The sequence below is a fragment of the Ptiloglossa arizonensis genome, chromosome 6, assembly GCF_051014685.1.
Source record: "Ptiloglossa arizonensis isolate GNS036 chromosome 6, iyPtiAriz1_principal, whole genome shotgun sequence".
NCBI lineage: Eukaryota > Metazoa > Arthropoda > Insecta > Hymenoptera > Colletidae > Ptiloglossa > Ptiloglossa arizonensis.
In genome coordinates, this window is record NC_135053.1 from 18,772,517 (window position 1) to 18,800,510 (window position 27,994).

The 27,994-nt window shown below is 38.5% G+C and overlaps 5 protein-coding genes and 1 long non-coding RNA gene across 12 annotated transcripts in view; 3 read left to right on the plus strand and 3 right to left on the minus strand.

Moving 5' to 3' along the window:
• The window catches only part of Myb (proto-oncogene like protein Myb), a 45,386-nt gene extending 30,130 nt beyond the window's left edge, over window positions 1-15,256 (minus strand). Inside the window, exon 1 of one of the 2 annotated variants that reach the window (XM_076315411.1) lies at window positions 905-1,801. In XM_076315411.1, the coding sequence (XP_076171526.1) occupies window positions 905-999 (95 nt within the window). In that variant the 5' untranslated portion in view covers window positions 1,000-1,801. Of the gene's footprint in view, window positions 1-904; window positions 1,802-15,007 lie in introns of those variants that run through there. The other variant, XM_076315412.1, reaches the window with a different exon arrangement.
• Window positions 15,083-17,238, plus strand: Hus1-like (Hus1-like checkpoint clamp component). 4 transcript variants are annotated; one of them, XM_076315420.1, is made up of 4 exons: window positions 15,640-15,693; window positions 15,867-16,004; window positions 16,297-16,703; window positions 16,803-17,238. In XM_076315420.1, exons 2-4 carry the CDS (start codon window positions 15,953-15,955, stop codon window positions 17,166-17,168), a joined length of 825 nt encoding a protein of 274 aa, XP_076171535.1. In that variant the 5' UTR covers window positions 15,640-15,693; window positions 15,867-15,952; the 3' UTR covers window positions 17,169-17,238. The 4 variants fall into 4 exon arrangements, with proteins under 4 accessions (XP_076171536.1, XP_076171535.1, XP_076171534.1 ...); XM_076315421.1 differs by lacking the exons at window positions 15,640-15,693; window positions 15,867-16,004 and adding an exon at window positions 15,083-15,278; XM_076315419.1 differs by lacking the exon at window positions 15,640-15,693 and having other exon boundaries at window positions 15,858-16,004.
• LOC143148756 (uncharacterized) lies at window positions 17,016-19,418 on the minus strand. 2 transcript variants are annotated; one of them, XM_076315415.1, is made up of 6 exons: window positions 19,319-19,418; window positions 18,953-19,149; window positions 18,329-18,874; window positions 18,097-18,259; window positions 17,794-18,031; window positions 17,016-17,717 (listed from the first exon to the last, which is right to left on the minus strand). In XM_076315415.1, the coding sequence occupies exons 2-6, from the start codon at window positions 19,020-19,022 to the stop codon at window positions 17,355-17,357; spliced, it is 1,380 nt and encodes a 459-aa protein (XP_076171530.1). In that variant the 5' UTR covers window positions 19,023-19,149; window positions 19,319-19,418; the 3' UTR covers window positions 17,016-17,354. The 2 variants fall into 2 exon arrangements, with proteins under 2 accessions (XP_076171530.1, XP_076171531.1); XM_076315416.1 differs by lacking the exon at window positions 19,319-19,418 and having other exon boundaries at window positions 18,953-19,267.
• A 309-nt stretch (window positions 19,419-19,727) lies between these two features.
• LOC143148262 (uncharacterized) lies at window positions 19,728-21,283 on the plus strand. Of its 2 annotated transcripts, none has more exons than XR_012992440.1 (3): window positions 19,728-20,089; window positions 20,259-20,805; window positions 21,082-21,283. It is a non-coding gene; the product is annotated as an uncharacterized LOC143148262 (long non-coding RNA). The 2 variants fall into 2 exon arrangements; XR_012992441.1 differs by having other exon boundaries at window positions 19,753-20,121.
• On the minus strand, window positions 20,983-24,207 carry LOC143148263 (uncharacterized). The gene is given in 7 exon segments (XM_076314447.1): window positions 20,983-21,548; window positions 21,550-21,842; window positions 21,920-22,157; window positions 22,224-22,386; window positions 22,456-22,989; window positions 23,049-23,213; window positions 23,416-24,207. Coding segments are annotated over 6 exon segments (1,341 nt in total). The 5' UTR covers window positions 23,116-23,213; window positions 23,416-24,207; the 3' UTR covers window positions 20,983-21,502.
• On the plus strand, window positions 23,602-27,762 carry LOC143148259 (UDP-glucuronosyltransferase 2B7). The gene is made up of 4 exons (XM_076314440.1): window positions 23,602-24,511; window positions 25,091-25,436; window positions 26,018-26,276; window positions 26,936-27,762. The coding sequence occupies exons 1-4, from the start codon at window positions 24,144-24,146 to the stop codon at window positions 27,445-27,447; spliced, it is 1,485 nt and encodes a 494-aa protein (XP_076170555.1). The 5' UTR covers window positions 23,602-24,143; the 3' UTR covers window positions 27,448-27,762.
• Window positions 27,763-27,994: the final 232 nt, after the last annotated feature.

Below are 27,994 nucleotides of genomic sequence, written 5' to 3' on the forward strand. Positions count from 1 at the left end.
AAGGTGCCTGCTGCTTTTCTTTCGTGCCTGCCTGCGTGTTTGTCTCTTCTCCCTTCCCTCAGCCAGTTCGGAGCCGCAACCTACTGGGTGACTTTTAAAAATATTGTCTGTCTTTCCTAACGCATTCGTAATCATGGGCGGATACTGGCTACGATCGAAACGAATTCGAGAAGAAGGAAAATGAAAAGAATTTATCTTTCTATTCTTCGAGAGAACCATCAGGATTCATCTATGTTAAAAACTTTAAATAAAAATAAAAATTTCGATTTCATAGCTTTGGAAAATATAAGATAATCGTCGAATGTGTTTTTATTACATATTCATTTCTAAAAATATTTTTCTCGTTTCGCAATAAATATAAACATCTACAAACATGTAGGAGCGCCGATGTTATAATCTACCCTCAGATAAAACCGCATCCTTTGATATCAACGCTGCAACGGAGACTTCCGTTATTCGCGGCAAGATGTTTTAGAACGCTTGCCACTACGTTCTGAGCTCCCGATATAAACCGCAGCGACCGTTTGTTTTAATAAAACACACGATTAGTAGCGGCTCGTTACCGGTGACAGCTTACGCGAGATAAACCTGGGTACCGTAGATAAACGAAGGAGAATTTAAATAGGCGATAACATTGCAACGAAACTTAGAAACTTGTTTAAATTCGAGAATCGAGATTACGAATTACAATTTTACGCGATACTAGATATTTGTGAGAACCATTGTGCCAAAAAAAAAAAACTAATTTTCGCATAGAAAACATTTGAAAAACATCAATTTAGTCGATGTAAATAACAATCGAGAAATACTAACTTGATAAACTTATTGTACGAGTAGATGTCGAAACAGACTTCAATTGTTACAAAAAAAGAAGAAAGACTGATAACGATAATGTATTACTTACGCCTCGGTGGGTGGTGGAGAGTAAAAGGACGAGTGGTAGGTAGCAATATCCACGATCTTCGCTGGCACGAGCATTCCACTCGACACTACATCCATTCTCACGGGTAGTCTTCTAGGAAAACTCGCGGTCAGGGGTTCCTGAATACTTCAACGGATCCAGTCCCGAAAACTCCGACTCCACGGCCTCGACACACTCTTTTCGATACTTTACGAACTTTACGTGGTGACACTGCGAAACATCATCGAAACTCTCTCCCGTGTAACCGTTAATACTTTCAGCGGAACTTTGACAAATGTATTCGATCACGACACCGTCGAGTAACTTCGATCCCTACACGAACATGTTTACATTTACACGTTCAATAGAAAGTTGCTTTTCTATCGATCGTCGTCTACGACGCGTCACCGTTTACAATATATAAACCAAGCGAGTTCCCACGCGGTACGCGGAAACATAAGAACTTCGTATAACCTCCTTCTCTTCGTCTATCTTTTGTAACAGTGCACCCTCGTGGTCGTTCGCGCCACCGCGTATCACACAACGCCGGTTAAAAGTCCTTGTTGTCGAGTTGCGCCGGTTTTATCGACGATCCTCTCGGTACAAGAGATGATCGTCGTTATCTATCGATCCACGAGTTCATCCGAGAGAAGGGAAGAGGGGTGGAAGGAGTTTGGGCGCACGCGTCGCGACAGTTCGAAAAAAACGTTCGCTACGAACAAGAAGTAAGGAAACGTTGTCGTTGACGAGCCTCCGAAGAAAAGCTCGAGAACGGTTCGATATCCCGGAAACGACAAGCGTCGCTGTTCCGTCAGCGTCTCTCTCGATCGATTCTCGAGTCTCCTCCGGTGTTGTCCATAACGCAGGATTGCGATCCGTGGCGGCTGGTGTGTCGCGACGCGCGCCCAAAATCGAGCTGAGTCGCGTCGAGCGGGTCTCGACAGATCGGCGTTTAGATTTGAACTGAAGGTACCGGCTGGCTTGCCGGCCTGCGCGGACGATCCCTAACGTGCTCTCGTGTTGGGCTGTTGGCAATGTGTGGTGGGGAAAGGTACGGTCGCGGTCGAGGGTAGGGAAGGACCGGGAGAGTCACGGGACGAGGAGATGGTAGGGCGCGATGAAACTCGGGGCCTGTCCTACACGCCTCGCGCGTCCGTGTTGGTAAGCTACATGCGCCCTCGGCCGCCCATAGTCATTGAGCTCGTCGAAAAAGCAGCCGAACGGCGATGCTGCGACGAAAGCTCTTTCGTTTAACCTCCTCCTCGTTTTTGAATCGACGCGTCGAGCGCCAGGAGAGAATCGAGAAAAACAAGCTTCCGCGGGCTCATCGCGATCGAAACATTCCTCGGGCTTAGACGAACGATTAAATGAATCGGGCGGTCACGTGGACACCACCATGGCCGAGCAAAAACTTTAGACGTAGCTGTCCCTGAGGACCGCTTTGGCGTTCAACGTGTTAATATGTCGTCGGAATGTAGATCGAACGGCAAGATTTCAATTGGCGTGGAGTTAATTGTCTTTATCATCGCGTCGTGGTGTAGATGATTTTGTTCGTGGTGCGTTAGGCGAGCCTGTAATTTTGTTTACTGAATCGTTCGTACGGTTTACCGCGAATATATTTCGACGCGATTTTCTTTCGTCAATAATCGTGGCTGATATAGTGGCGCAGAACAATATTCATTTATTGGGTCGGTGATGGGTACGTAGGGCGCGATGAAACTGAGCTGCGCGTGCATGTTCGTATGTGTGTATTGGTACCTTACAGGCGCCCTCGGCCACCCATAGTCATTCAGCTTGCGAATGGAATAGCCGTACAGTAATGTTAGAACGAAAACTTTTATACATTGCTGAAACCAGTTCGAGATTTTAGAATCTGAAGAACGAATATCAAATTTTGGAAAATGAATGAAAATAATATACATACAATGCGCTATGATATTTTTTATATTTTTGGTTTTTATATTATGTGAAAATTTTGAGGTATTTTTTGTCTCATTTGAATAAGCGATCCTATAATTATTTTGGCCGGTATAATATATACACACGAAAGATGAAAAAATTTGAAGTAACTTCTAGAAATACTCGACTCATTGTTTACTGATCGACATTTGCATCATTGCGTGTACGAGATTCTAGCCGTGAACGCTTTGGAAACTTTCGGATGGAAGGTTAATGAATGAATAAACACGGATGAACAAATATTCAATTCTGGTTCTTTCTTCTTATCGAGGACTTCGTCAAAGCAGCGAACGCAGCACGTACGATTACAATCGCTCATTGTGTTCCACTTCGATAGAATTGGCTACCGCGAAGAGTTCGAAGACGGGGGCCTGTGCAAACACGAGGCAAAATAAACGAGCGCCAGCGAGTGTTTGTTTCGGGAGACTGCACCGTGGAGACGCGCCACATTTTCATAGCGGTGGATTTCATAATCCCTGCTTTCCCTGTACAGACACGGCGAAAATTGTATTCCTATAAGAGGTTAATTACTAATAGCACGAACTTAAATCTCCGCACACGAAGGAACGTACAGAAAATAGATTGAAACGCAGTGTGGATCACGAATGTGTATACTGTTCAAGAATATCGCAAGTTTAAGAATATGCAGTGTGTCTCTCAATACGTGGGAGGTGCGATAGAGATTCAGGGATGGGGGTTAGGTCTCAAAGACAGAAAGTTAAAAATTCATATAAATTTATATACATGTCCGTGATTTTTATTTACAGTCCGTTTTATGTACGGGGAGATATTGTTGATATATACAAAATTCGTTTTCCATATTTTATCAGGATTCGAACTTGTACGTGAATCAGAGACGATCGTTACTAACCTCAAAGTTGCGAAAAAAATTGGTTAAGCGAAAATCGTCTGTCACTCTTGAATAAGATCATAATACGCTCGTATGAATCTTTTTCGTTATTTTTAGATTTCAAGTCCTTCACTACGGTACTTCCCACATATTGAGAAACAGCCTGTACACTGGCGGAACTTGCTCCAGCTACAGACTCCACGGTGGGAAAGTATTCGCGAACAACGATGCAGACGCACCCTGAGGCGTGCACCGAGCGCGAAGTATTCACTGGTATTAAACTACGTTCTCACAGGCAAACGCGTCTGTCTTTTGTTTTCAAAACACTGGCCAGTACCTCACTCATTTGCCAAGGCAACGCGACCCCCCATCCCCCTGCAAGACTGCACGCGGTATTCGGCTACACTTCGTTCGAGATCACGATGACTTTTAAACCGTTTTCGTTTGCGAACAGCTCGTATGGTAAGCTACACGGGATGGGTGGTTGACGTACCGACATCTCGCGCACGATAATAAAATAATTTACAACATTACACCGCTGACCGATCGTGAATCAAGATTGTGACAAAATAAAATACTGTCACACGGTAAGTAATGCACATATTGACTTCCCATTGGTGCCACGCTACATCGTTGCTATGCAGCCTTACTCAGCGGCGTACGTTACACTTTACCACTTCCTTCGTGTTACGATGGCATTTACAGTTTTACGATCGTTGGAGTTGGAAGATACACGCGTTGTTGCTTTTTTACCCAACACCTGTATTTGTACTGTGGGGTCTTGGAAACTACGAAACTGTTCACACGAAGTCGCGTTGTTTTCATATTATTATTCTTTGTTGTCTACCAGAAACTGTTTGTCTACTCTCAGAGGGGGCGCTCGAAACGATCGGGTGTAGTTCGAAAGCAAGCTCGAACATGCCTCGCCATCAACTGTTTAACCGTTTCTGTATGCGCTAACTGTTGCCTGTTTGCGTACGTGTATTTTACATTGTAGCGTTGTGTAAATGATATATTTCAGCATTTATACCAATACAATCGTGTCACCGATGAGCTCACAGAATAGAGCATGTTGAAAGGTAAATATTGACTATGAATTGGGAAATATGTAGTCTATTTTCTTTTATGTTTTGAAATACTCGATGATACCGCTGACTACAGAAAATTTTGATTCTCCGAATGGGAATAAACAATTTTTAACTGCGCATCCGGTGTAAACGAGGGATATTTTTCTGTAAACTGGTGATGTACATAAGTAAAATGTCTAGACGGCGGTTCTTGTAATTCTTTTAGGGTCCCGTGAATGATGAGAGTTGAACCAAAACATGACTATCCCTACTTCTTTTTAACGTGACCTCAAGATTCTTCTGAAACGATTCTTTGCCCTTTTTGGCGCGCGCGTGCGCGCGACACTGCCTTGCGTAACAGGAAGTTTTCTTATCGCAGAGAATCGGAACTTTAGGAAACAAGTAGTATTTTCAAATCATTGCATTAAGTAAATGATGTAAATAATCCATAATCGTAAATAACAAAAAACCTACCACGTTGATAAATAAAAAGAAAAAATATTTTATATTATATATACATATGTATGTATATTATTCCAATTAAATGAACAAAAAATTTGATATCGACATAACCGAACTGTAAAATACTTTACAAAACCTCTGTTTGAAATAGTTGTAACATTTGTAGCTTTTTTAAATATAAAGTACCTTTAAATTAGATCCCACTCTAATGTTTATATTTTATAAAATTTTATATTTTATTCATCTGTACCGGACTTCACGTGGTGCTGACTTCATGGGTGTCCCGTGTATTATGTAACAAAAGAATGGATGGTCCGGTAGCGAATTTTTTTCAGTCCGTTGAACAGGGAGCATGGCTCGCCAAAGTGTAGCTTTACCCACGATCAGATTTAAATCTACTCAATTTCTTTTTCAAGTGGAAGCAGATCATGTGTCAACCTTAAAATCAAAGTATATCACGATAAAGTAAAAATTTTCCACCTGAAAATTATATTTTTAGAGTTTGATTATTCTAAACGCGAATATTTTTTGTTACCAATCGTTATTTCGCGACTTTTATTTGATTTTCTTTTTACTGTTTATAATTTGGATTGTTTGTCGTTTAATTTCAGCTCAGAAGAATGTTCACGGGAGCGCTATCAGGACATCTTATATGTCTCGTTTACACTTTCGGACGTATCAGAAACAGTTTGTCCAACCTTACATGACCTTGAGACGTTAAAAAATACAACAATCACCTGGCTCAAGGAAAATATTTACAAACTGTCACACCTACTTTTGAGAGATACATTGGGCCACGACCGATTCACGACTACATAAGATTTAATGTGATTCTCGCTGTTGGGCTATGATGCAGTACTGTATTAGCTTTTATCGAAGTAACTTAAATGCTTATTTCAGTAAAATTCAGACACAATATATGTATAAAATCATCGACAACTCGAGTCATCTGGGTCAATACTGAAGTGTGAATAATTTGGAAAAGAATATGTAAACGTGTTTATATTATAATTTCTTAAAATAATCTGAGGATTATCGATTAAAATGAATCATGCATGAATCAATAAAAATGTTATATTAGATGTCAAACATCTTTTTCATCCTGAAAGATTACTTCGTAACATTAAATTATTCACGAACGTAATTTTCTCACTGTTTTACGCAACATTTCTGATTTGTAAATAATATGCATTTTTATATATATGTACACGCATAAAATAAAAGTAGCGTAAGTTACATCATTTGAATAATAGTATACAATACCAGGAGCATAAATATTAAAATGTCTCAATTTCTCAACTATTTTGCCTTACACTTTTTTCATAATAAGGGCTCAATTGTTATGCATGCTAGTCACGACCTAAACAACTTGGATGTGAACTTTATCAGAATTAATGTTCAGTCACAACCAGACGCCAACTGTGAATACCTCCAGGAAGTGATGCGTTCTATTTCTGGACTTGCAAAACAATTCCTCCCAATGCTTCACAATTTTATCCGCTCTCTACTCGATCAAAATTGATTCTGGGCATTAAAGGAACCTGTAATTATACGACGTTACACCGAGCCACGATACTGCATCCGACACTGCGAACCCTTCTCTCGAGATCATGGCGAAAAGCAAGACAGCACAGTTCTTAAGAAGTATTTAATTTCGAATTATCGATAACGAGAAATGAAAGGAACAAACTGAAACACAGACTACTTGCATTCAAGGGAACGTTGCTGTCGAAGAAATCACGGAATGCAGAATCCACGACAATTAAACGAATTCCACGTATCGTCCGGCGAGATACATTAATCCAGTGTGAATTGGCCTTTATGCGCGGTCGTTGCGTCGAGTGAGGCACACAGTAAGAAAAACAAACGACGAGGAAAAGGACGGGGAGAAGGTATGGACAGAGAGGAACTGAGGAGGAGGCTGGGGATACGGAAGAGAAGAGAAGACACGAGGTAGACGAAGAGACGAGAGGAAAGGGTCCATGGTAGAAGTCTCCGCAAGGCCTCGCGGTTTCGCCGTTGTATTTCGAGAACCGATCGACTCTCGAAATGCGAAAGACCAACAAAAGTGGACCACGTGAAGTCGATATCGATCCTTTTGCACACCGGATTTAAATGTAACAAAAACGATCGAAATAACCGCATCCTTCGAACGAGATTGTTCGTTGAGTTATCGATACCTTTTCTGTCAATTAATCGACGCTCCTGTTGATCGAAGCACGTCGCGGTGTAATTATCGAAGTAATAACACGGAAAAGTTGAGGTTATGTGACACGTATTATCTCGAATTTAAGTGTTCCGAATATACAGGGGATTTTTAAATATAAAATAAATGAACTTTCGAGTAAAAGATCTAACGGTTTGTAATGTTTACTCGATCAATGCATTGCGTGGTGTGAACGTCTATAATCTGTCTAACAAACGTGGTTACGCGATGCGCCCTATTTAATATCTTCAAATCTTAACACTGAAAAGGTTAAACGTTACAGAAAGACGAAAGTGACGTCTCAATCAAGGAGTCCTTAATATTTTCGAAGAAAACAAATGTGTCTGAACTGTGTATTATTGTAAGTTGTAAAAGCTTGAAGACTGATCGACAATGCCTTGCAACTTTTCTTGGTTAAATTATCGGGCGTTGTTAAAAGATTACGGATATCGTTGTTAGTACGTATCGTTCTTTCTCAACATACCTCTGATGGGAAATTAGCTTCTTCGATCGCGCGTTCTCATCACACTACACGTTTTATAAAAATAGATGCACACCTATGCATAAAAAATAGCTAACGGCAAGTGATATCAACGTCTAGTTCATTTACCAGCTCGGCCGCTTTTGTCAGCCATTCAAACGACCGGATACGAAGTAGACGTAAACACTAAATACATAGAATATGGAAATGAATGCACTGCTCGTGGAACAGGTCACGAAATTCTTTGGGCTGGTCTCGAGACACAGACCCGAATGAAGAAAAAAACGAGGCAAAAAAAAAAATGAATTACCATTCATACCCGTAGCGCTTGGGAAGCGCGAAAAATTATGCTCAAATCTTCTTTTTTTACTCCACTTTTTCTGCCTGTTCTGCCGTAAATCGACAATTTTGTCGAACAGATTATATGGTCCTTTGCCCGTGCATTGCTCGACTCGCACCAGATGGCGTAATATCCTTTGACTCTGGATCACAATGAGCGGCAAGATGCGAGAAAAGACGACTCTCTCCCCTATACAGAAAATCTACCTCCTCTTCTTTTTTCGATAATGCGAGACATGCACAGATTACTTATACACAATATTTAGAGTCGACGCTGTAAAGTTATACATGGAATTTTTTCGTTTGTTGGAAAAGTAAAAATGATAACCGAACGAATAATTCTAACGATAATTATTTTATTTAAAAAATTTTAGTATGATTAGTACTATTTTACTCTTCTAAATGATGGCTTCGACCAGGATCACTTTTTTCGTATAACACTACCCTAACATTATGCCAGCTTACTTTATTTCAGAGATAGATAGTGCATGCTTATACATTTGCACAAAAAATGAGAGATATCGAAAAAGTATTGTAGGGGAAGCTTCACTGGCCTTCAGCAATTAGTTAATTTTAATTCAACTATTATTATTAATATACATTATTACTAATTTATTATTATCATTAATTAATTTTTATTTTGATAATATATTTATATTAAATAATATATTCAACAAAATTTCAATTTTGTATAAATTATATATCACTTGGCATAAGAGAAACGGTTATCACCCAACAATCTTTAGTTAGATACATTTGAACGGATCTCACACAACCAGGAGCAATCGACTCATTCCTTGCACGTATTTTAAAATTCCAGAAATGAAGAAAATCCTACAATAGGATGACTACGCGACCCTTTCGAATCGGACCGCCCAAGTACGTCTCGAAAATAAATGATAAGCTGTCGTCGAATAACATCGCGCTCTAGAAGCAAGAATAAGACAAATTAGGCGTCTACGCGGCATGAAATTCCTCGTACGGTAGACCCGGTACGAAAGAGATGCCATATACGTCGGTAGAAGGCGCAGCGATACGTCTGAGAATGGATGCAGGTCGTTTCACGATGCAGACAGGTTTTTCCCTTTGATGTGCGCGGAGAGTCCGCCTTCCGGGTTCTCATTCGTTTCGGTGCAACGCGTCGCGTATGGCAGCCCACGACCACCTCAAAGCGATTGAGAACCGTCGGACCGTGGCGCTGTTGGTATTCGTACAAGGAACACGCAGCACTCCGTAATTTCTCTCGTATTAACGCGCTGCACATCTAACACCGAGAGTTACCGACCGTATTGCGGTACTCGCTCTCCGTGCAGCATCCGCGTCCGCAGGTCGGTAACTGGTCAAAAAGTGGCATGAATTACGCACTTCCTGTACCGGATTTTTCAGAGGTTCTCGAACTCCTGATCGACCGATAGACACAACGAATCGAAAATTACAGAGATCTCCACGGATCGTTAGAGATTCGCGATAGACGTCGCCACGGCTTAAACGTTTAACCTAATTTTTATTTCACTCTTATTTATTCCCTTTATTGCACAAAGCCCGCGCTATTATTCGCTTAAAGTAATCGATTTACCGCGAAATATGAGGTAAGAAAAAAATAAAGCGTGCGAACAACCAAGATACAAAGTCAAGATGCTCTTTCTAAATCTAACCTCAATTATTGTTTTATTATGTGTTGTTTCCAACGCGCTAACGACCGAGTAATTAAGTCGACTCGTTGCGCGCGCTCCCCCGAGGCCTCGTTTAGTTCTCATTGCGAGGACTGCGCTCACCGACAGGCGTGTGTTAATTATCGAATTAAGAAACACGTGTCCACGTTAATGGGCCGCCGCTTCGGTGAAGCAACCGACAACGAGCACGGTAGATATGTATTTACGAATGGATTACGAAGAAGGGTGGCCAGCGTAACTGGAGCCCACTCACGTAACTTCATAAATATTGACGTTATCGAAAGCTGTTGTAGACAAAAAATGGTGCTCAAAAGGGGACCATGTAATATAGCATATTTTATCTTTCGATGATTAAACTCAATTTTCGAACATGTTTCTATCACACAATTGGATAGAGAATGTAAACGACGTCGACGAAATATGACCCCAAGGGGACTTTGAAATTTTCTTTCAAGTTTGTTACGCAATTCGTTCATTCAGTTCGCGGTACTTTTATACGTAACCTAAGTACATGTCAATTCGATGTTGCAAATCAGCGAGCAAAATCAGCCAAGCAAAGACAAGGTGTCGGGTCGACCAGAGCGCCAAACATAGGCGCGGTAACATAACCTACCGATGACATCTGCAAATCGGTCGCCGGCAGACATTTTTATCAATCCCATAGCGAGATTAAAGAGCATCCTGTCGCGGGCCTGCACGCATCCAATGAACGCCGATTCGCAACGACACTGTCTGCCGTGGCGATTTGCGCGCCAGTGTGAGAGAAGACAAATAGAAGACAGCTGCCGCGTTCATAGAAACGAAACGAGACGAGACGAACCCTTCTCGTCTCTTTCACCCGGTGATGATGCGTGCTGTTCAGCGTCGTCCCCTCGAGTGTTGGCCCGACGAGACATCGAGGGAAAGAGAGACGGCGTACTCGTACGGGAACCGTAACCAAGCGAAAGAGACAGAAGACGAACGAGAACGAGAGTTTCGACGTAAGAAAGTGTTGGAAAAAATGCCACGGTCAAAGTGAAAGAAGAACAGTATACGAGGGAAACTGTGAATAAAAAAATAGATGCTCGGGTGAAGGAAGAACACTGCCGAGTAACGAAAATCGGCCGCGAAAAAATTACAACCAAATCAAATTGAAGGAAAACGGAGAGAAGGGACGATTTGTAAAGAATAAAATTACGTCTGTGCTGGAGCAAATGAAGGTAAAATTTGGAAAGGAAAGTGAACGAAAGATCGGCAAATTGGATCATGAATAATGAGTATTGAATGATCGGTCCGCAAAAAGAATTCGCGGACGAGAGCAAGAACCAAGAAAACATTGAACGGACGAGCGGAAACGGGATTGAAAGAAAACGCGTTCGAAAAAAGAGGAAGAGTTTACAAAAGGTGTAAAGAAATGAACGAGAGTAGGGGGGATGGGGACGAAGAAAGGAGGTGGGGTGGGGGGAGGAGGAGAAAGAGAGAGTCAGGGTGAAGCAAGAAACGCAGCACGAGGGCTGTGCACGAGGAAGGGAAACGTGTTGGTGTGTTCCCGAACGCACCGCGTGCGCTATGCGCGACGTCTGTTTGTCCTTGCGTCCTGGCTCAACGCGCCTTGGCAGTTGCCATGCGGGACACCGGGTCCGTGTGGGTTGACGTCACTCTATCTCCCAACAGGCAAGTTAATATTGATAAGTAGAAGCGCTACATGCTCTGAAAGTCGGGATGAAGAGAGATGAGTTCGTAACCGGCTGAATAATTCGATGATACGCACGCCTGGCAAATCCCGATCAACAATTTGACTTTTTCTATTGCCCGGCGGGAATCTGTAGAACGTTGTACAAACGCATGAAAGCATTGGAAGGGTGGAGAATGGTTATATAAATTGCACGAATCTGAAAAAGTAATGTAAAAGTTAAAAATTCGATACCGCCGCAATGACCAAACTGTGCTCGCAAACGTGCCAGAAGTACCGTGCCACGAGTCGACGATGGAACGCAATATGGGCAAAATGAGTTTGGACCGGAGTGGGGGGATTAGCGAGGGTCATGTAGATTCTCGAACGCTTGAAAACTCGAAATGGATCAGGGGTGGACTTGTACCATCTGGACTCTTAATTTCAGGGGTCGAACCTAGACCACAATGACGGAAAAAAATTTTAATGAACAGAGGTCACTCCATTATTCCATTCTGTAGTTTTCAAATTACAATTAAAAGCTTATGCTTCGATGTAGATTGTAAATCCTATTTGTTCAGAAGCGACAGTTATCGGACGTTTACGAGTTTGACTCCTATTCCGTATTTATAGGTGCAGATCATAGATGTCGTTAAGTTCAATAACTACGAAGGATATGTCCACTTTGTTCTGATTATTAGTTCAGAGCGCCATCGCGCGTGAGCCTTGCGTGTCACCTTCTGATAGGTCAGGGGAGAATGTTTCTTATGAGTTACGAGTGATGATAAACATCCGCTATTAAACATGTAATGACCTACGTTGAAACACGCGCAATATGAATACCTACTTCGATCCGTCCATAATTTAGAAACTATTTCACGTTCGACATATTTGGTATATCCTGTAGGACGTTTTTTTTCTTTGTATTATGATCAAATGTGTTTGTTTATAATATTAAGCCATAGGAAAATATTAAACGTTTTTAACCAATAAACATTAACAAACATTTTAAATTCGATTTCAATTTCTATATTCTAAATGAGAAAATGTAAAATCACATTTTACTCATTTCTGCTGAGAAAATATTAAGTGAAACGAAGAGTTGTACAGAAGTTGCTGCCGGTGATGGTATTCAGGGTCTTCAACCAAGTGTTAATAATGTAAGCGTTTGAACAAGCGTGAAGTTCCATTTGCGGCTGACTTTCTGAGAACAACTTGTTAGGGAAGGAATTTATCGGTAGGTTTCACGGTTCTTGCTGGCCGCTTTGCTTTTACTGCGGAGCAAATATAGGGAAATGGTACGCGGAGCTGATACGTCGGAAGGGAGGATCCAGTTTGTGAGAATGCGTCTGCGGTTAATCAGAGCTTTCCAGGTCAGATATGCGACGCCTGTTAAACATTGAGTTACTGATACGGTTTTATTCCCCGTGGCTCAAGCGCCACCTTGACAACTAAGCAAGCCAGATACCATGCAAATTTCAAATCGGGGTGAGTTTATCTTGCAATTTACGATGCGTTTCTGCAGTGGATACATATATGTACATTTCTTAACAGTTATTCCCCCCATTTAAGAATTACTAATTAGTATTATTAACAATTAATAAATACTAATTAATAAGTGTTTCTTAAAATAATAGTGACTAATAAATAAGAAATTATAATTAATAATTGCTAATTATTTTTTATAAATTAATACGTAGTTTACTATATATTAAATTATAAATTGATAAACGTGTTGCATTCCCGATAATACAGCGCAAAAAATTCCAATCGATGTACTTTTTTCTTCAAAATAAAAATGGTCGTCATCTGCGTACCCCCATATTTGGGGGATCTATTATATCAGCTTAACGCAACGTGTATTTTGTTTCGCTTTTCTTCTCCTTAACGTGGCGCCAGCATGGACACAGTACGCTCGATTGTTTCTCTCAAATATTTTCTTTCGAAAAGAGAAAGCTGACCCTTTCAAGAAGAGTTCGCTTGGCGTTACCTTATACCTTTCTGGGTTACCGGATCCGCGAACGAGAAAGACGATATCGATGCAAAAACTTCGACAGCGTGGATAGCGGCTAACCTCGAAAATTGTTGCCGCAAGATCATAACTTTTACGCTGTTTCTATCCCTGTGAGACGCCAACGAATTGCGTATTACAGATCACGTCACATATGAAATTTTCATGGATATTAAAAGAACGTGACAATTTGACATTCAAGAAAAACCGAAGCAACAAAAGTTAACGACTAAACGAACCACGAATGTGAGGTTAGCCATTTCAACACGGAGGACTGAACATTTTTACCGAAAAATGAAAAAATTGTAATAGCTTTTACGATAAATAAATATTTTTTAACTGTTTCAGTGTCTGCATAAGATATTTGTTAAACATTAGAGAAACATTCATTAGAAATTATTTTTCCGCTAAAATATTTATCGTTAATTTACAAATTGGAACGATACCTATGTATCGGCAAACGACGTATAGAATGTGTATATTCTTTGTGTTTGGATGTATCCTGTGACCTAGGGTGAGAACCTTGGGTACATTGCGCCTTCTTCATATTGGCGTGTCGTGTAATATGAAGACAGAAGGTATAATGTGTGCGCGCGAGAGAGGGAAAGAACGGAAGTTGAAAAGAAAACAGAATACTGGTGACCGAAAGACGAAAAAGACAAGGAAGGAAAAATACGGGACCGGTGCATGTTCTCTACGCATGCCACGTGTTTTACCACCTGCCTTGGCTAGGCGCTCGATAATGCAAAAAATATACGTACGAAACATTTAAATACACGACTACCGCAAGAATGTTTCCGCAGAACAATGAAGTGTCGTTGTCAGACTTTTACGACGTCTGTGAACGAATGTTATTACGAAGCATTTCTTCGAGCGGATTTCGAAACGTCTTATTACCGGAGAATAATAAATTCATCGCATTTAACATTTCGTTTTTTTGCGTTAACGTCTAACTAAAATTTCTTATTTTAACGTTTAACATTCGAACGTTTCACACGGAATAAAGAATCCTGTATTCCTGTTATAATGCGATCGGGGAGAGCCGAAACGTACGGGAGAATAAGAATGTTACGAAAAACCCTACACGAAACAAGTTTCTCGCGCAAACTGTTTGATTCTGCCGCTCGATGTTCGATCAGTTCGTGACCGGGGTTAAATACCTCTAAGCGGAACGAGAAATCCGATCAAGATACAACACCAACCTCCAATCACGTATATACATTGTATTTTTAATCGAGACTTTATCAGAGTATTGAACGATGTAATCGTAGCCTTCATTTAAATAACATGACATAATCGGCTTCGACTTTAATCTATGTTTATCGTGGAACGACGAAGAGAACAATTTAACAAGAGCGAGAAGGAGACGGTAATGTATGTTTACGAGAAAGAGACAAAGAGACTCACCTCTTTCTGACAAACCGCATATCGTTCAGTGCTGCATCATACGCTGAAGACCACCCGATCGAAGAACACAGTCAGCAAGGCGCGAATTACCACTATAAATTTCCTTGGGTCGCCGAACTCGGCAACATGGCCGAATTCACCCTCGATCGAATAACAAAGATTCGTACAACCTCTAAGGGAGAGAATGTACCGAAGACTGTATCAAAGCACGAATGCTTTCCGTAAACTATCTACGGACCCGAAGGACGCCACCCGTTGTCTGTCACGTTTGGTATGTCGCTTTTGTTTACACACAAAGCTTGACAGCAGAGACTTAGATCTTACCTCGGTGGATTATGGGTCATTCGATATTCGCACCACAGGGTAATTTTTCACGTATGAATTAGTAATAATGGGCCTACTTCTGGCATCTATCGAGAGAACAATGAACTATGTCGTTCACTGCTGTACCACAAGAATAAATTTTGCGCGTGTCACGTTTTTTTGCGAGAAATAGTAATGATGTTATACTTCCTCACAATTTAAAATAAAATGTGGTTTGTTTCAAATGTGTTAACTTTCTGGACGATAGAATTTTTTACATTTTCTCTACACTATATTATAATACTTGATTTTATGATATAAAAGATATATTAAAGACTATTTTTACGATATTTATAACAGAAACGAGGAATATATAAATAATCGTCTGTACTACAATAGCATTACATACGTTATCAATAATCAATGTTCTATATTTCCTATAATTAATTTTTTTGTATTATATGTTACTTTCTTTTGATGGAAATCCAATGTTCATGATCCTGGCGATTTCGATGAAAACCTATCACTGCCTGTCTCATACGAGCACAAATTATAGTGCGAGTTCCCGCGTAAAATTTATTTTCGTTAAAAGAATTCCCCTATTTATTGCCATTATAAAATACTTTGATTGTACGCTAAAATATGAAATTCAGATGCAGAATGGTTGACGTAGTCGCTATGAGAGACTTTACAAGTGAGTTTAAGATTCAAGAGCCGTTTCTAACCTTTTTCAGCACATCGTTGAATGTTAAAGAAATATCGGATTTTGCAAAATAAAAATAATATTAATTGAAGATAGTTATGCATTATTCAGTAATAATAAATAATTTTTTAATCGCATTATTATAACGAAATGTTGACAACGACTTCAATTGAAATTTATTAATTGAGTGTCATATCTCACAAATCATGTTACGCATCTTCTACTTCTTCTAAGCCAATAAACGCAATTATAATAGTACAAACAAAAAAGTTCTTTATTTCAGATATCGTTAACATTATTTCTCGATTAACACGACAATGTACCCTACGATTATCACCGAATGTGTTATGCTTCAGTGTTGGTGACAATCGAGTATCAATGATATGGGCAGAATTGAATCCACAACATTTCTTTGTTGAATATGTTTTGAACGGTGTTACCGAAGAACAAAATGAAATTTATTTACAATTTGAAGCGAGTATGTTAGCCAGGTCGATGAGTTCTCTACGAATGACTGCGAAAAGCGTTAAAATTAAATTGACGAATAAACGACAACCTTGTCTTTCCTTGGAAATAGAATTGCCTTCACTGAGTATAGAATCGCGACAATGTTTGCACGACGTACCTGTCAGAGTTATACCACGACGAGAATGGCCGGAATATCAAGCGCCAAATATACCGGAATTTGACGTATAAATAATGTTTATAATATATCTTATCTTTTCTTTCTATAGATTCTTATATATACCAAACCTTAATGATTTTAAATTATATTTGCATTCTTTTTAGATATCGGTAGACATGCCGCAACTTAAATACGTAAGAAGCATTGTTGAGCGAATGAAGAATATGAGTCCGCAAATAACGATAAGTGCTGACAAATTAGGTATGTTTGTGCTCAAAATCGATACGGATAATGCGACGGTATCTACGCATTTTCAAGACCTACAAGTATGGAGTTGTAGTCAGAATGAACACGATGACAAAATATCGGCTACCATAGATATTAAAAAGTTTTTTATGTTTATGGCATGGGACGTTGTACATCCAGAAAGTGTAAAATGTAACATACTTCAAGATAGGATGGTAAACTTATATATACAATTAGCAGATTATCTTAAGATACAGTATTTCATTCCTTCAATAGCTACCTAAGTTATTGTTTACATTATAGTTATTGATTGTAATGACGTTATTCTAATATAATATACATCCTTTATTTTTTACATAATCTCTCTTCTCGTGTTTTATTTTCCTTAACGCATAAAAGTAACCAGTACAAATTGTGTTCCTAGCAAAATAAAGAAAAAATTAACATTAAGCGATTAAAAAACTAGACAATTAATTATATGCTAAGCTTAAATTTCGTTCATTTTCTTGTTTGAAATTTTGATGCATCTGATCAATTTGTTGTATCTTCTGATTAAGAAGGCCAGTTTGTTGGTCTAACCATTGCAAACTGTTCATGTGCGCGTTCAATATTTTACCAATTTGAACGATTGGATCACTAGAATCTTGAGTACGATTAGCTTGATTCAAATGTTCGATGATTTCTTTCAAATCTTCCGACATACGTTTTAATTGTGTATCAAGATCCTCTGCTAAACGATACGTGTACTCTCTTTCAGGATCGGAAACCGAAAGAGACGTTAATTCCTTCTCCAGTGGTACTAAACAATCTTGTAACTCCTTTTGTTGACCAACCTACATTTAATTATTTATTATTTATAACAAAATATTTATGAATTATATTTATTTCAATATTTAATAATAAACGTACGACATAGTCCAATTCATGCTCCAATTGTTGCTGTTCAATTTTCACTCTTTCAACTTCCTGATTGAGTGCTACTATTTTTTCTCCATTAGTTATAAGCAACTTATCCCAAGCATTAACTTGTGCAGCTTGATTAACAAATACTTTCTCTTGTTCTTCTAATTCTAAAGTCCACTTATTGATAGATTCTTCAAATGAGTTTATGGATGCTGGTTGAGTCACACTTGCAGATGAAGTAACACTGAAATTTTACCTATTAATAGTAAATCAAAGCTCGCGTAATTAATTCAGAAAGTGTATGCTTACGTAGTAGTTGTTCCCAATGATAATTGAGTACTTGGAGTTGTAAGGCTTGAAGTGGCAGAAGTTTTGTTCAAAGAAAATCCTGTTGTACTAGCTGCAGTTGTACCTGTACCAAAAGTGAATCCTGTGGCTGCAGAAGTTGTTCCAGTTGCACTTAACGAAAAACCTGTAAAATCATATTCATGCAGTGGTTAATATAAGACTAAACAACATACACATATTCAAACATCAATACCTGTTGCTGTTGTTGTAGTAGTTGATGCCGTTGTTGCAGTAGATGCTGCACCAAGAGTAAATCCTGTTCCTGTAGCTATTGTATTTGGCGTACCAAATGTTAAACCAGTTGTTCCAGTAGATGAAGTGACTTCACCACCTCCCAAGGAGAATCCACCAGTAAGAGGTTTAGGAACAAAACCTGATGTAGGTGCAGTAGTTGTTGTTGTAGCAGTAATACTGCCTCCTAAATTAAAACCTAGTGTGCTTCCAGCTGGAGCTGTTGTAGGAAATCCTGAAGGTGTCAATGTACTAGTTGCACCAGGGGTTAAGCCTGTACTTGCAATTGTACCCGTGCCAAAAGTCAAACCAGGTGTTTGTTGAGTTGTAGTAATCGCAGGAGCTGCTGTGGTTGTTCCAAAACCACATCTTGTACCCTGAGCAGGGGTAGTACTTAATCCAGTCCCAAACATAGTACCAGGTTTACTTTGTTGCGTAGGTGTGGATGCCAGGGAAAACCCTGTAGGTTTCCCTGCATCCCCAGCACCAGTGGCTCCAAATGTAAAATCTACAAAACACATGTGTATCATAGAAAATGTGCCCATTTTTATTGTATCTTTCATTTTGATACAATATTCAAACCTACTTGTATTCTGAGAATTGCTTGCACAGGTAGTAATGGTCTGCTGTTTTGAAGCATCGAATATAAAACTCATTTTGATTTTTTATCTATATTTCAGCTGCACAACGTATGTTTAAAGTATGGTTGGAAAACTATTATACAGGTTAAATTTTCGTCCACAAGTTTTAGTTGTTATTCATTATTTATTTTAGTTTAATGCTCTGTAAAGAAAAATGTTAACCTTGCTTTTAATTAACCTTGTTAATTTCAAGGATCACCGAACACAAAATATACGTTTCAACATCGTAATGTCAATATTAAAGGTTCAAATAATAAACTATTTTAAGACATCGTGCTCACAATTTTTATATTTAACCTATTTTCAATTACCTTCACAATTCATATCAAATCACTTCACCAACGTAACTGCAATTAATTCCAAAACACGTTTTAGTGTTTGTAACCAATCATGGACTGTCGCAGAGTGGAGACCGCAACGTTAATCGGATGCAATGTACCCTATTAGATTTTATCTTAACAGATGGCACCGCTGTGAAAAGTCGTTTGTTAAAAACTTTCCTTTAGTTTTCAAAGTAAAACGTATTCTACTTGATTACAATTCGATTTGGTAGATTGGAAATAAAATTTGAATACTAAATTGCATAACATTCTTATTTTATAGATAGATCAAATTAACGACATATGGAAAAGTTGTTAATTGCCGCGTAATGTACAACACATTGCGGCGATTTGCGCGCCAATGTCAGAAAAGCAAATAAAAGACAGCTGCCGCATTCATAGAAACAAAACGAGACGAAACGAACCCTTCTCGTCTCTTTCACCCGGTGATGATGCGTGCTGTTCAGCGTTGTTCCTTCAAGTGTTGGCTCCACGAAACATTGAGGGAAAGAGAGACGGTGTACTCGTACGGGAACAGTAACCAAGCGAAAAAGACAGAAGAGGAACGAGGATGAGAGTTTCGTCGGAAGAAAATGTTGGAAAAAATGTCACGGCCAAGGGGAAAGAAGAACAGTATATGAGAAAACTGTGAATAAAAAATAGGAGAAAGAAGGTGTGATGGGGGAAGGAGGAAAAAGAGAGAGTCAGGGTGAAGCAAGGAACGCAGCACGAGGGCTGTGCACGAGGAAGGGAAACGTGTTGGTGTGTTCCCGAAAAAATTTTAATGAACAGAGGTCACTCCATTATTTCATTCTGTAGTTTTCAAATTACAATTAAAAGCTTATGCTTCGATGCAGATTGTAAATCCTATTTGTTCAGAAACGACAATTATCAGACGTTTAGGAGTTTGACTCTTATTCGGTATTTATAGGTGCAGATCATAGATGTCGTTAAGTTCAATAATTACGAAGGATATATCCACTTTGTTCTGATTATTGGTTCAGAGCGCCATCGCGCGAGCCTTGCGTGTCAGAAAATGTAAAATCCCATTTTACTCATTTCTACCGAGAAAATATTAAGTGAAACGAAGAGTTGTACAGAAGTTGCTGTTGGTGAAGGTATTCAGGGTCTTCAATCAAGAATTAATAATCTAAGCGTTTGAACGAGGGTGAAGTTCCATTTGCTGCTGACTTTCTGAGAACAACTTGTTAGGGAAGGAATTTATCGGTAGGTTTCGCGGTTTTTACTGGCCGCTTTGCTTTTACTGCGGTGCAAATATAGGGAAATGGTACGCGGAGCTGATATGTCGGAAGGGAAGAACCAGTTTGTGAGAATGCGTCTGCGGTTAATCACAGCTTTCCAAACCAGATACGCGACGCCTGTTAAACATTGAGTTACTGATACGGTTTTATTCCCCGTGATTAAAGCGCCACCTTGACAACTTAGCAAGCCAGATACCATGCAAATTTCAAATCGGGGTGAGTTTATCTTGCAATTTACGATGCGTTTCTGCAGTGGATACATATATGTACATTTCTTAACAGTTATTCCTTCCATTTAAGAATTACTAATTAGTATTATTAACAATTAATAGATACTAATTAATAATTGTATTTTAAAATAATAGTGATTAATAAATAAGAAATTGTAATTAATAATTGCTAATTATTTTTCATACATTAATGCGTACTTTACTATATTTTAGATTATAAATTAATAAACGTTTTAACACGCCATCAAATTGCGTTTTTCAGATCACGTCACATATGCAATTTTCATGGATATTAAAAGAACTTGAAAATTTGACATTCAAGAAAAACCTAAGCAACAAAAGTTAACGACTAAACAAACCACGAATGCGAGGTTAGCCATTTCAACACAGAGGACTGAACATTTTGGACGAAAAATAAAAAAATTGTAATAGCGTTTACAATAAATAAATATTTTTTAACTGTTTCAGTGTTGCATAAGATATTTGTTAAATATTAGAGAAACATTCATTAGCAATTATTTTTTCTTGAAAATATTCATCGTTAATTTACAATATTTTAGTTTTTACATAATATCTCTTTTCGCGTTTTATTTTCCTTAACGGATAAAAGTAATCAGTACAAGTTGTGTTCCTAACAAAAGAAAATGGAAAAATTCACATTATGCGATTACAAAACTAGACAATTAATTATATGCTAAGCTTAAATTTCGTTCATTTTCTTGTTTGAATTTGTTGTATTTCCCGAAAGAGAAGGCCAGTTTGTTGATCTAACCATTGCAAACTATACATGTGCGCGTTTAATATTTTACCAATTTGAACGATTGGATCACTAGAATCTTGAGTACGAATAGCTTGATACAAATGTTCGATGATTTCTTTCAAATCTTCTGACATACATTTTAGTTGTGTATCGAGATCCTTTACTAAACGATACTTTTGGTATCTGTACTCTCTTTCGAGATCGGAAACCGAAAGAGACGTTAATTCCTTTTCCAGTGGTACTAACTCCTTTTGTTGACCAACCTACATTTAATTATTATATATTTATAACAAAATATTTATGAACTATATTTACTTCAGTACTTTAATTATAAACGTACAACATAGTCCAATTCATCATCCAATTCTTCCTGCTCAATTTTTACTCTTTCAACTTCTTGATTGAGTGCTACTATTTTTTCTCCATTAGTTATAAGCAACTTATCCCAAGCATTAACTTGTGCAGCTTGATTAACAAGTACTTTTTCTTGTTCCTCTAATTCTAAAGTCCATTTATTCATAGATTCTTCAAATGAGTTTATGTTTGCCGGTTGAGTTGCACTTGCAGATGAAGTAACACTATGAGATTTTACCTATTAATAGTAAATCAAAACTGCGTATTTAATTCAGAAAGTGTATGCTTACGTAGTAGTCGTTCCCAATGATAATTGAGTACTTGGAGTTGTAAGGCTGGGAGTGGCAGAAGTTTTGTTCAAAGAAAATCCTGTTGTACTAACTGCAGTTGTACTTGTACCAAAAGTGAATCCTGTGGTTGCAGAAGTTGTTCCAGTTGTATTTAACAAAAAACCTGTAAAATCATATTCATGCAGTGGTTAATATAAGACTAAACAACTTACACATGTTCAAACATCAATACCTGTTGCTGTTGTTGTTGTAGTTGATGTTGTTGTTGCAGTAGATGCTGTACCTGTTGCCATTGTATTTAGTGTACCAAATGTTAAACCAGTTGTTCCAGTAGATGAAGTGACTTCACCACCTCCCAAGGAGAATCCACCAGTAAGTGGTTTAGGAACAAAACCTGATGTAGGTGCAGTTGTTGTTGTTGTAACAGGGATACTGCCTCCTAAATTAAAACCTAGTGTACTTCCAGCTGGAGATGTTGTAGGAAATCCTGAAGGTGTCAATGTACTAGTTGCACCAGAGGTTAAGCTTGTACTTGCAATTGTATTCGTGCCAAAAGTCAAATTGGGTGTTTGTTGAGTTGTAGTAATCGCAGGAGGTGCTGTGGTTGTTCCAAAACTAAATCCTGTAGTCTGAGCAGAGGTAGTACTTAATCCAGTCCCAAACATACTACCAGTTTTACTTTGTTGTGTAGGTGTGGATGCCAAGGAAAACCCTGTTGGTTTCCCTGCATCACAAGCACCAATGGCTCCAAATGTAAAATCTACAAAACACATATGAATCATAGGAAATGTGCCCATTTTTATTGTATCTTTCATTTTGATACAGTATTTAAACCTACTTGTATTCTGAGAATTGCTTGCACAGGTAGTAATGGTCTACTGTTTCGAAGCATCGAATATAAAACTCATTTTGATTTTTTATCTATATTTCAGCTGCACAACGTATGTTTAAAGTATGGTTGGAAAACTATTAAACAAGTTAAGTTTTCATCTACAAATTTTAGCTTTTATTCATTATTTACTTCTTTAAATAAAAATGTTAACTTCGTTTTTAATTAACTTTGTTAATTTCAAAGGTCATTGAACACATAATAAATGTTTCAACAACATAATGTCAATGTTAAAGGTTCAAATAATAAACTATTTTAAGACATCGTGCTCACAATTTTTATATTTATCCTATTTTCAATTACCTTCACAATTCAAATCAAATCACTTCACCAACGTAACTGTATCTAATTACAAAACACGTTTCAATGTTTATAACCAATCATGGACTGTCGCAGAGTGGAGATCGCAACGTTAATCGGATGCAATGTACCCTATTAAATTTTATCTTAACAGATGGCACCGCAGTGACGAGTCGTTCGTTGGAAACTACCCTTTAGTTTTCGAAATAAAACGTATTCTACTTGATTACTATTCGATTTGGTAGATTGGAAATAAAATTTGAATACTAAATCGGGTAACATTATTATTTTACAGATAAATAATATTAACGACACATGGAAAAATTGTTAACTGCCGCGTAATGTACGGCACATTCGATCCGGTACGATTAAGAGGTTATAAAAGTTTGTTGCTTTCACGAATGGATAACATTACTGTTTTATAGTGTACAAAGATGTGAATAAGCAAAAGTGTGTGCTTGTATGAGCACAATTGTCCAAAGTATAATTGACTCTACAAGAATTAACTACCAATTGATATAATTTTTCATAGTAACACATGACTGACGTTGATAAGTTCTGTGCGTAATTAATAGATGGGTTGCATTCGTTCGTGATACATCACATCTCAGTTTTTCTCCTTCTGCTACTTGAAAGTGTCTCGCTACTTGCAAACATCGTCTGTTTGAGCGCGCGTGAATCGTACGAAACTCATCCTCATTTTTATCGATTGCTACCGTCGCTCGATCACAATGTTTCTACTCATTAAATTATGCGCGTGCTTGTGTGTCCTACATATCGTGAATAGTTCAAGCTTGACTGCACCCCCGCAATCGGCAGTGGTAGTTGCGTTCGAAGACATTTACGATCTGTCTTTGCTAGCCAATACGTTGTCGGATCAAGGGATCGATGCTACGCTGATAATACCGGCGTACAGCGAGAACGATCTTTATGAAACTTTGATCGATGTCGAAGTGTTAATAGTGAACGTTATTGTTGACGAATCCGCATATCTCGAGAGCAAAGCTATCGAGGCTTGCGAATCTCTGCTAAAGGATGAATTAATTGCGAAGAAAATACAAGAAATTCAGCCGACTTTCGTCATATTTCCTGCGCTTAGGTACGTTCTACTTATGATCATATATTTTTGTGAACCCATTTAGTGCTATGCATGTATCGAATATTATTATGTTCTTCATTCAATTGTAACATGATAAATAGGAACGCTCCCATTCTTTAAAAATTTATTTCCGCCAAACGACCCACGCAGTATGGATCGCGGATCCATGTTTAACATCAGTTACCTACTTCCTGTTGCGGCAAGTCCTAACGTATAAAAAAAATTATTCCTGCGATTGAACTTTATAAACTATTTACTGATTACCATAAACTTTGATTATTGTTGAACATGATGTATTTATATGTTTAATTGTATCAAATATTGAAATATTTTCTTCTTCTTTTCCAAATGAAAATAGCTTTAATGTTCGTAGTTATAATTATAATCAGGGATATTGGCGCGAATAGCCTTTCAATTGTGGTTAAGAATTATTCAAACACAAAAATTATTGTAACCCGAAATTCGGAAAGAAAGTAAAATAAGTTATGTCTTAACACGAAATTTTTATTCTTTTTCGATTTATTCCCGAATTAACTGCTACTTGTATGCACATACACTATTTAAATTCTTTGATTTTAGGCATGATGGTTGCTTGATACCGTGGTCCAAAGCTATCGATTCCATTCCAGTGATATGGATGCGCAATCAGGACGAGGAGGTCTACGTATTCAAGTCCACGTGCGCCGCCTTACTGGTTCAGAATGCCGGATTTTGGACAAGGTTGCGAACAAGTTTCTCGAGGAGGTCAATATTCTCTACGGCTCGATACGAGTGTGCGGCGTATGCTCTCCGGGTAGCGGGAAAATACTTGCCAGACGCCGATCTCAATTTAGACAATCTTTACGCCAATGTTCGCCTCATACTTTGGGGCGCTGATAACCTTCTGCGGTCGGACTTCGCTCCGCTCACGCAACTGATAGTCGAGGTGAGTGGGATGGAAAATCGTTTAGACCATACACCGCCATGTTTCCCTGATAAAACGTTCCCTAACGTTCGATTCGTTTGATCAAAGAGCGAATATCACAGTCGCATATTTGTGTTCCTTGTACAGTTTATATACTCAGTTAAAATCTATCCATTGGAAAAAATGTTGTTCCTTTGATAATATATGATATGATTTGAAAATGGCGCCATGAGAGGTTATACTGAACTATATGAGGTAGCCATTTTCGAATATTGGGATTAGGGAAGAAGAACCTGACTATAGCTGTGTAATTCAATTGGCAGAAAAATCGTTTGGTTCTTTTTTTCACTGCAGAATGTGGGTTTTCAACTCTTTGTTTTTTAAATATAGACAATTTAAATTGAGAAGCGGTTCATGCCTGATAATTTAAAATTAAGAATAGAAATTATAATAAATATTTTACTACCACTACAAAATCTGTTGGAACAGCAGTTCAGTCACAAGACACATATCTGTACATTTTCTGACTCCACTTTTTAATTACTCTGTGTAATAAAACAATAACAAGAAAAAGATCATTTTAATAACATGTAATATTGCAGGTTGGCTGTCATCATTGTAGAGGAGCACACCCATTGCCAGGAGACCTCCAAAAAGCGTTAATCGAGTTCAGATTGGGAACAGTCGTGGTTCTCTTGGACGAAAATTATGAAACGTTAATTAGAGAATTGGCACAAGAGTTGCCGCAAGGCAGGAATGGCCATGCAGTTGTTTGGAAAAATAGAGACTGGAAGAGTTCGGATGCTGCGCTGCCGGAGAACCTTTTTGTTCGTTCCACGATTGATCGGCAAGATCTAATAGGTAAAGGAAGATTGCAAAGGAATCTTATAATTTTTTTTTTTTTGCATATTATTATTATAAATTTCTAATAAGGCTATCAATAATTATTTTTTCATTAGGAAATCTATACTTTCATTAGATAGACGATAATGTTTAATTTGTTCCGATTCAGTATTTATATTATATTCTTTATTCGATATTTGAGCCTGTATATGGCATAAAATAATTTGATTTAGAGTACTTGATAGTAAATATTCTCAATGTATACAGTCCAAGCAAAAAACTTTGCTATAAAGTAATACATTGTGGAAATATTAAGCGTTACCAATACATATAAATTTAGAAATTCAAATTGAAAAAATTTGTACTATACAGGTATTTGTAAGTTTCAAGACTTCCATCGTCACAATTGTTACCCTGTAATTTCGAATTCAAGACGTCAGCAGTATCTATATAAAAGATGATCTCAGCGTTTCACATTACTGTTGACCTCATTGCATTCGTACACGTTTGAGAAACATATCCGTAGACGCTGCTGAAACGTTACAAGCATTACCTGTATGAAACAGCTTGCATAAGAGAATCTTGGTCTACCGATTCTGAGCAATGTCCAATATGATCTTTAGAAATGAACTTAAATGCTCCAAAAAAGTTCTTTCTCAACCTGATATCTGTTGCAGGTTACAGCCGCACAATAGTGGTGCTTAGCCATTGCACTGACACGGAGTTCCTAGAATCCGGATTCCATCGGTCACCGATGATATGTTTCCCTAGGAACTCCTACGAATCCAGAAACGCAGCTCGAGCGACGCAGTTGGGTTTCGCGCGCTCCACGGAGAACCTTCGCGCCATCTCTAGTAAGGAGATAGCAAACACAGTGATCCAAATACAAGAGGCGACGGCGTATCGCGAGAATGCTCGACGGGTTTCCATGGCTATCCGCGACAAGTTAAATCCTGCCATGGACAGACTGATTTATTGGCTCGGTTACATGGCCCGGGTCAAAAACGAGAACGTAGAATTGCTCACAGCTATCGACCCCGTTAGAACGCATAACGAAGATCTTCAATTTTTCCTCGGCTTGTTCGTAGGCAGCGTCTTGGCAACTTTCGCGACCATCGGTTGCATGCTGGTGCGGTACCTTCTTATATCCAAACGAATGCAAAAGACAAAGGGAAGGTACACGTGGTAAAAGAAAAAAAAAAAAAAAGAAAAGAAAGAAGTCCTGTAACAACCGATAACAGTTCGATCGGCTAGAACGACATCGGAATCCAGGGGCTGGCTAATACGGACACTTTTCGCATATGTATTTATATAAATGCACGTAGAGTACAGGTACATACAAATACAAATGTTACGAGCTAGGGTGTGTTATCTCATTGCTAATGAAGAGACGTAACTATTACGAGAATACTTGATCGTTAAGTTGATTGATTGGAAAAGCTAGAAGTACAGTGTAGCGTTGTGTGGAAAATAAATTACAAATTTGTCAATACTGCGCTCTGTATGTGGTTGTCATAGTCGTCGTCGTTCTTGCTGTCATTGTCATTGTCATTGTCGTCGTTGTCGTCGTCGCACGAGTGCTCGCTCGTGTGCGTTTATCGCTAGATCCTTAAAACGTACGGACGAATACGGGTACCTAGTTTCGCAAACACGACTCGTTCCTTCGTTAAGGCCATGTTCTCTTAAATCAGATTGGCAGTTTAAGTGTCGTTTCGAGCGATGATAAATGGAGCGCC

Excerpts from the sequence above, each read along its gene's own strand:
- Hus1-like (XM_076315420.1), top strand. The coding sequence starts at position 15,953 with ATGAAATTCAGATGCAGAATGGTTGACGTAGTCGCTATGAGAGACTTT. Across the intron at positions 16,005-16,296 it reads CGCTATGAGAGACTTTACAA|ATATCGTTAACATTATTTCT; the intron begins GTGAGTTTAAGA and ends TCTTTATTTCAG. Across the intron at positions 16,704-16,802 it reads CAAATATACCGGAATTTGAC|ATATCGGTAGACATGCCGCA; the intron begins GTATAAATAATG and ends CATTCTTTTTAG.
- LOC143148756 (XM_076315415.1), bottom strand. The coding sequence starts at position 19,022 with ATGAGTTTTATATTCGATGCTTCAAAACAGCAGACCATTACTACCTGT. Across the intron at positions 18,032-18,096 it reads TCATTGGGAACAACTACTAC|TGTTACTTCATCTGCAAGTG; the intron begins GTAAGCATACAC and ends GTAAAATTTCAG. Across the intron at positions 17,718-17,793 it reads AGCATGAATTGGACTATGTC|GTTGGTCAACAAAAGGAGTT; the intron begins GTACGTTTATTA and ends AATTAAATGTAG.
- LOC143148259 (XM_076314440.1), top strand. The coding sequence starts at position 24,144 with ATGTTTCTACTCATTAAATTATGCGCGTGCTTGTGTGTCCTACATATC. Across the intron at positions 24,512-25,090 it reads GTCATATTTCCTGCGCTTAG|GCATGATGGTTGCTTGATAC; the intron begins GTACGTTCTACT and ends CTTTGATTTTAG. Across the intron at positions 26,277-26,935 it reads TGATCGGCAAGATCTAATAG|GTTACAGCCGCACAATAGTG; the intron begins GTAAAGGAAGAT and ends TATCTGTTGCAG.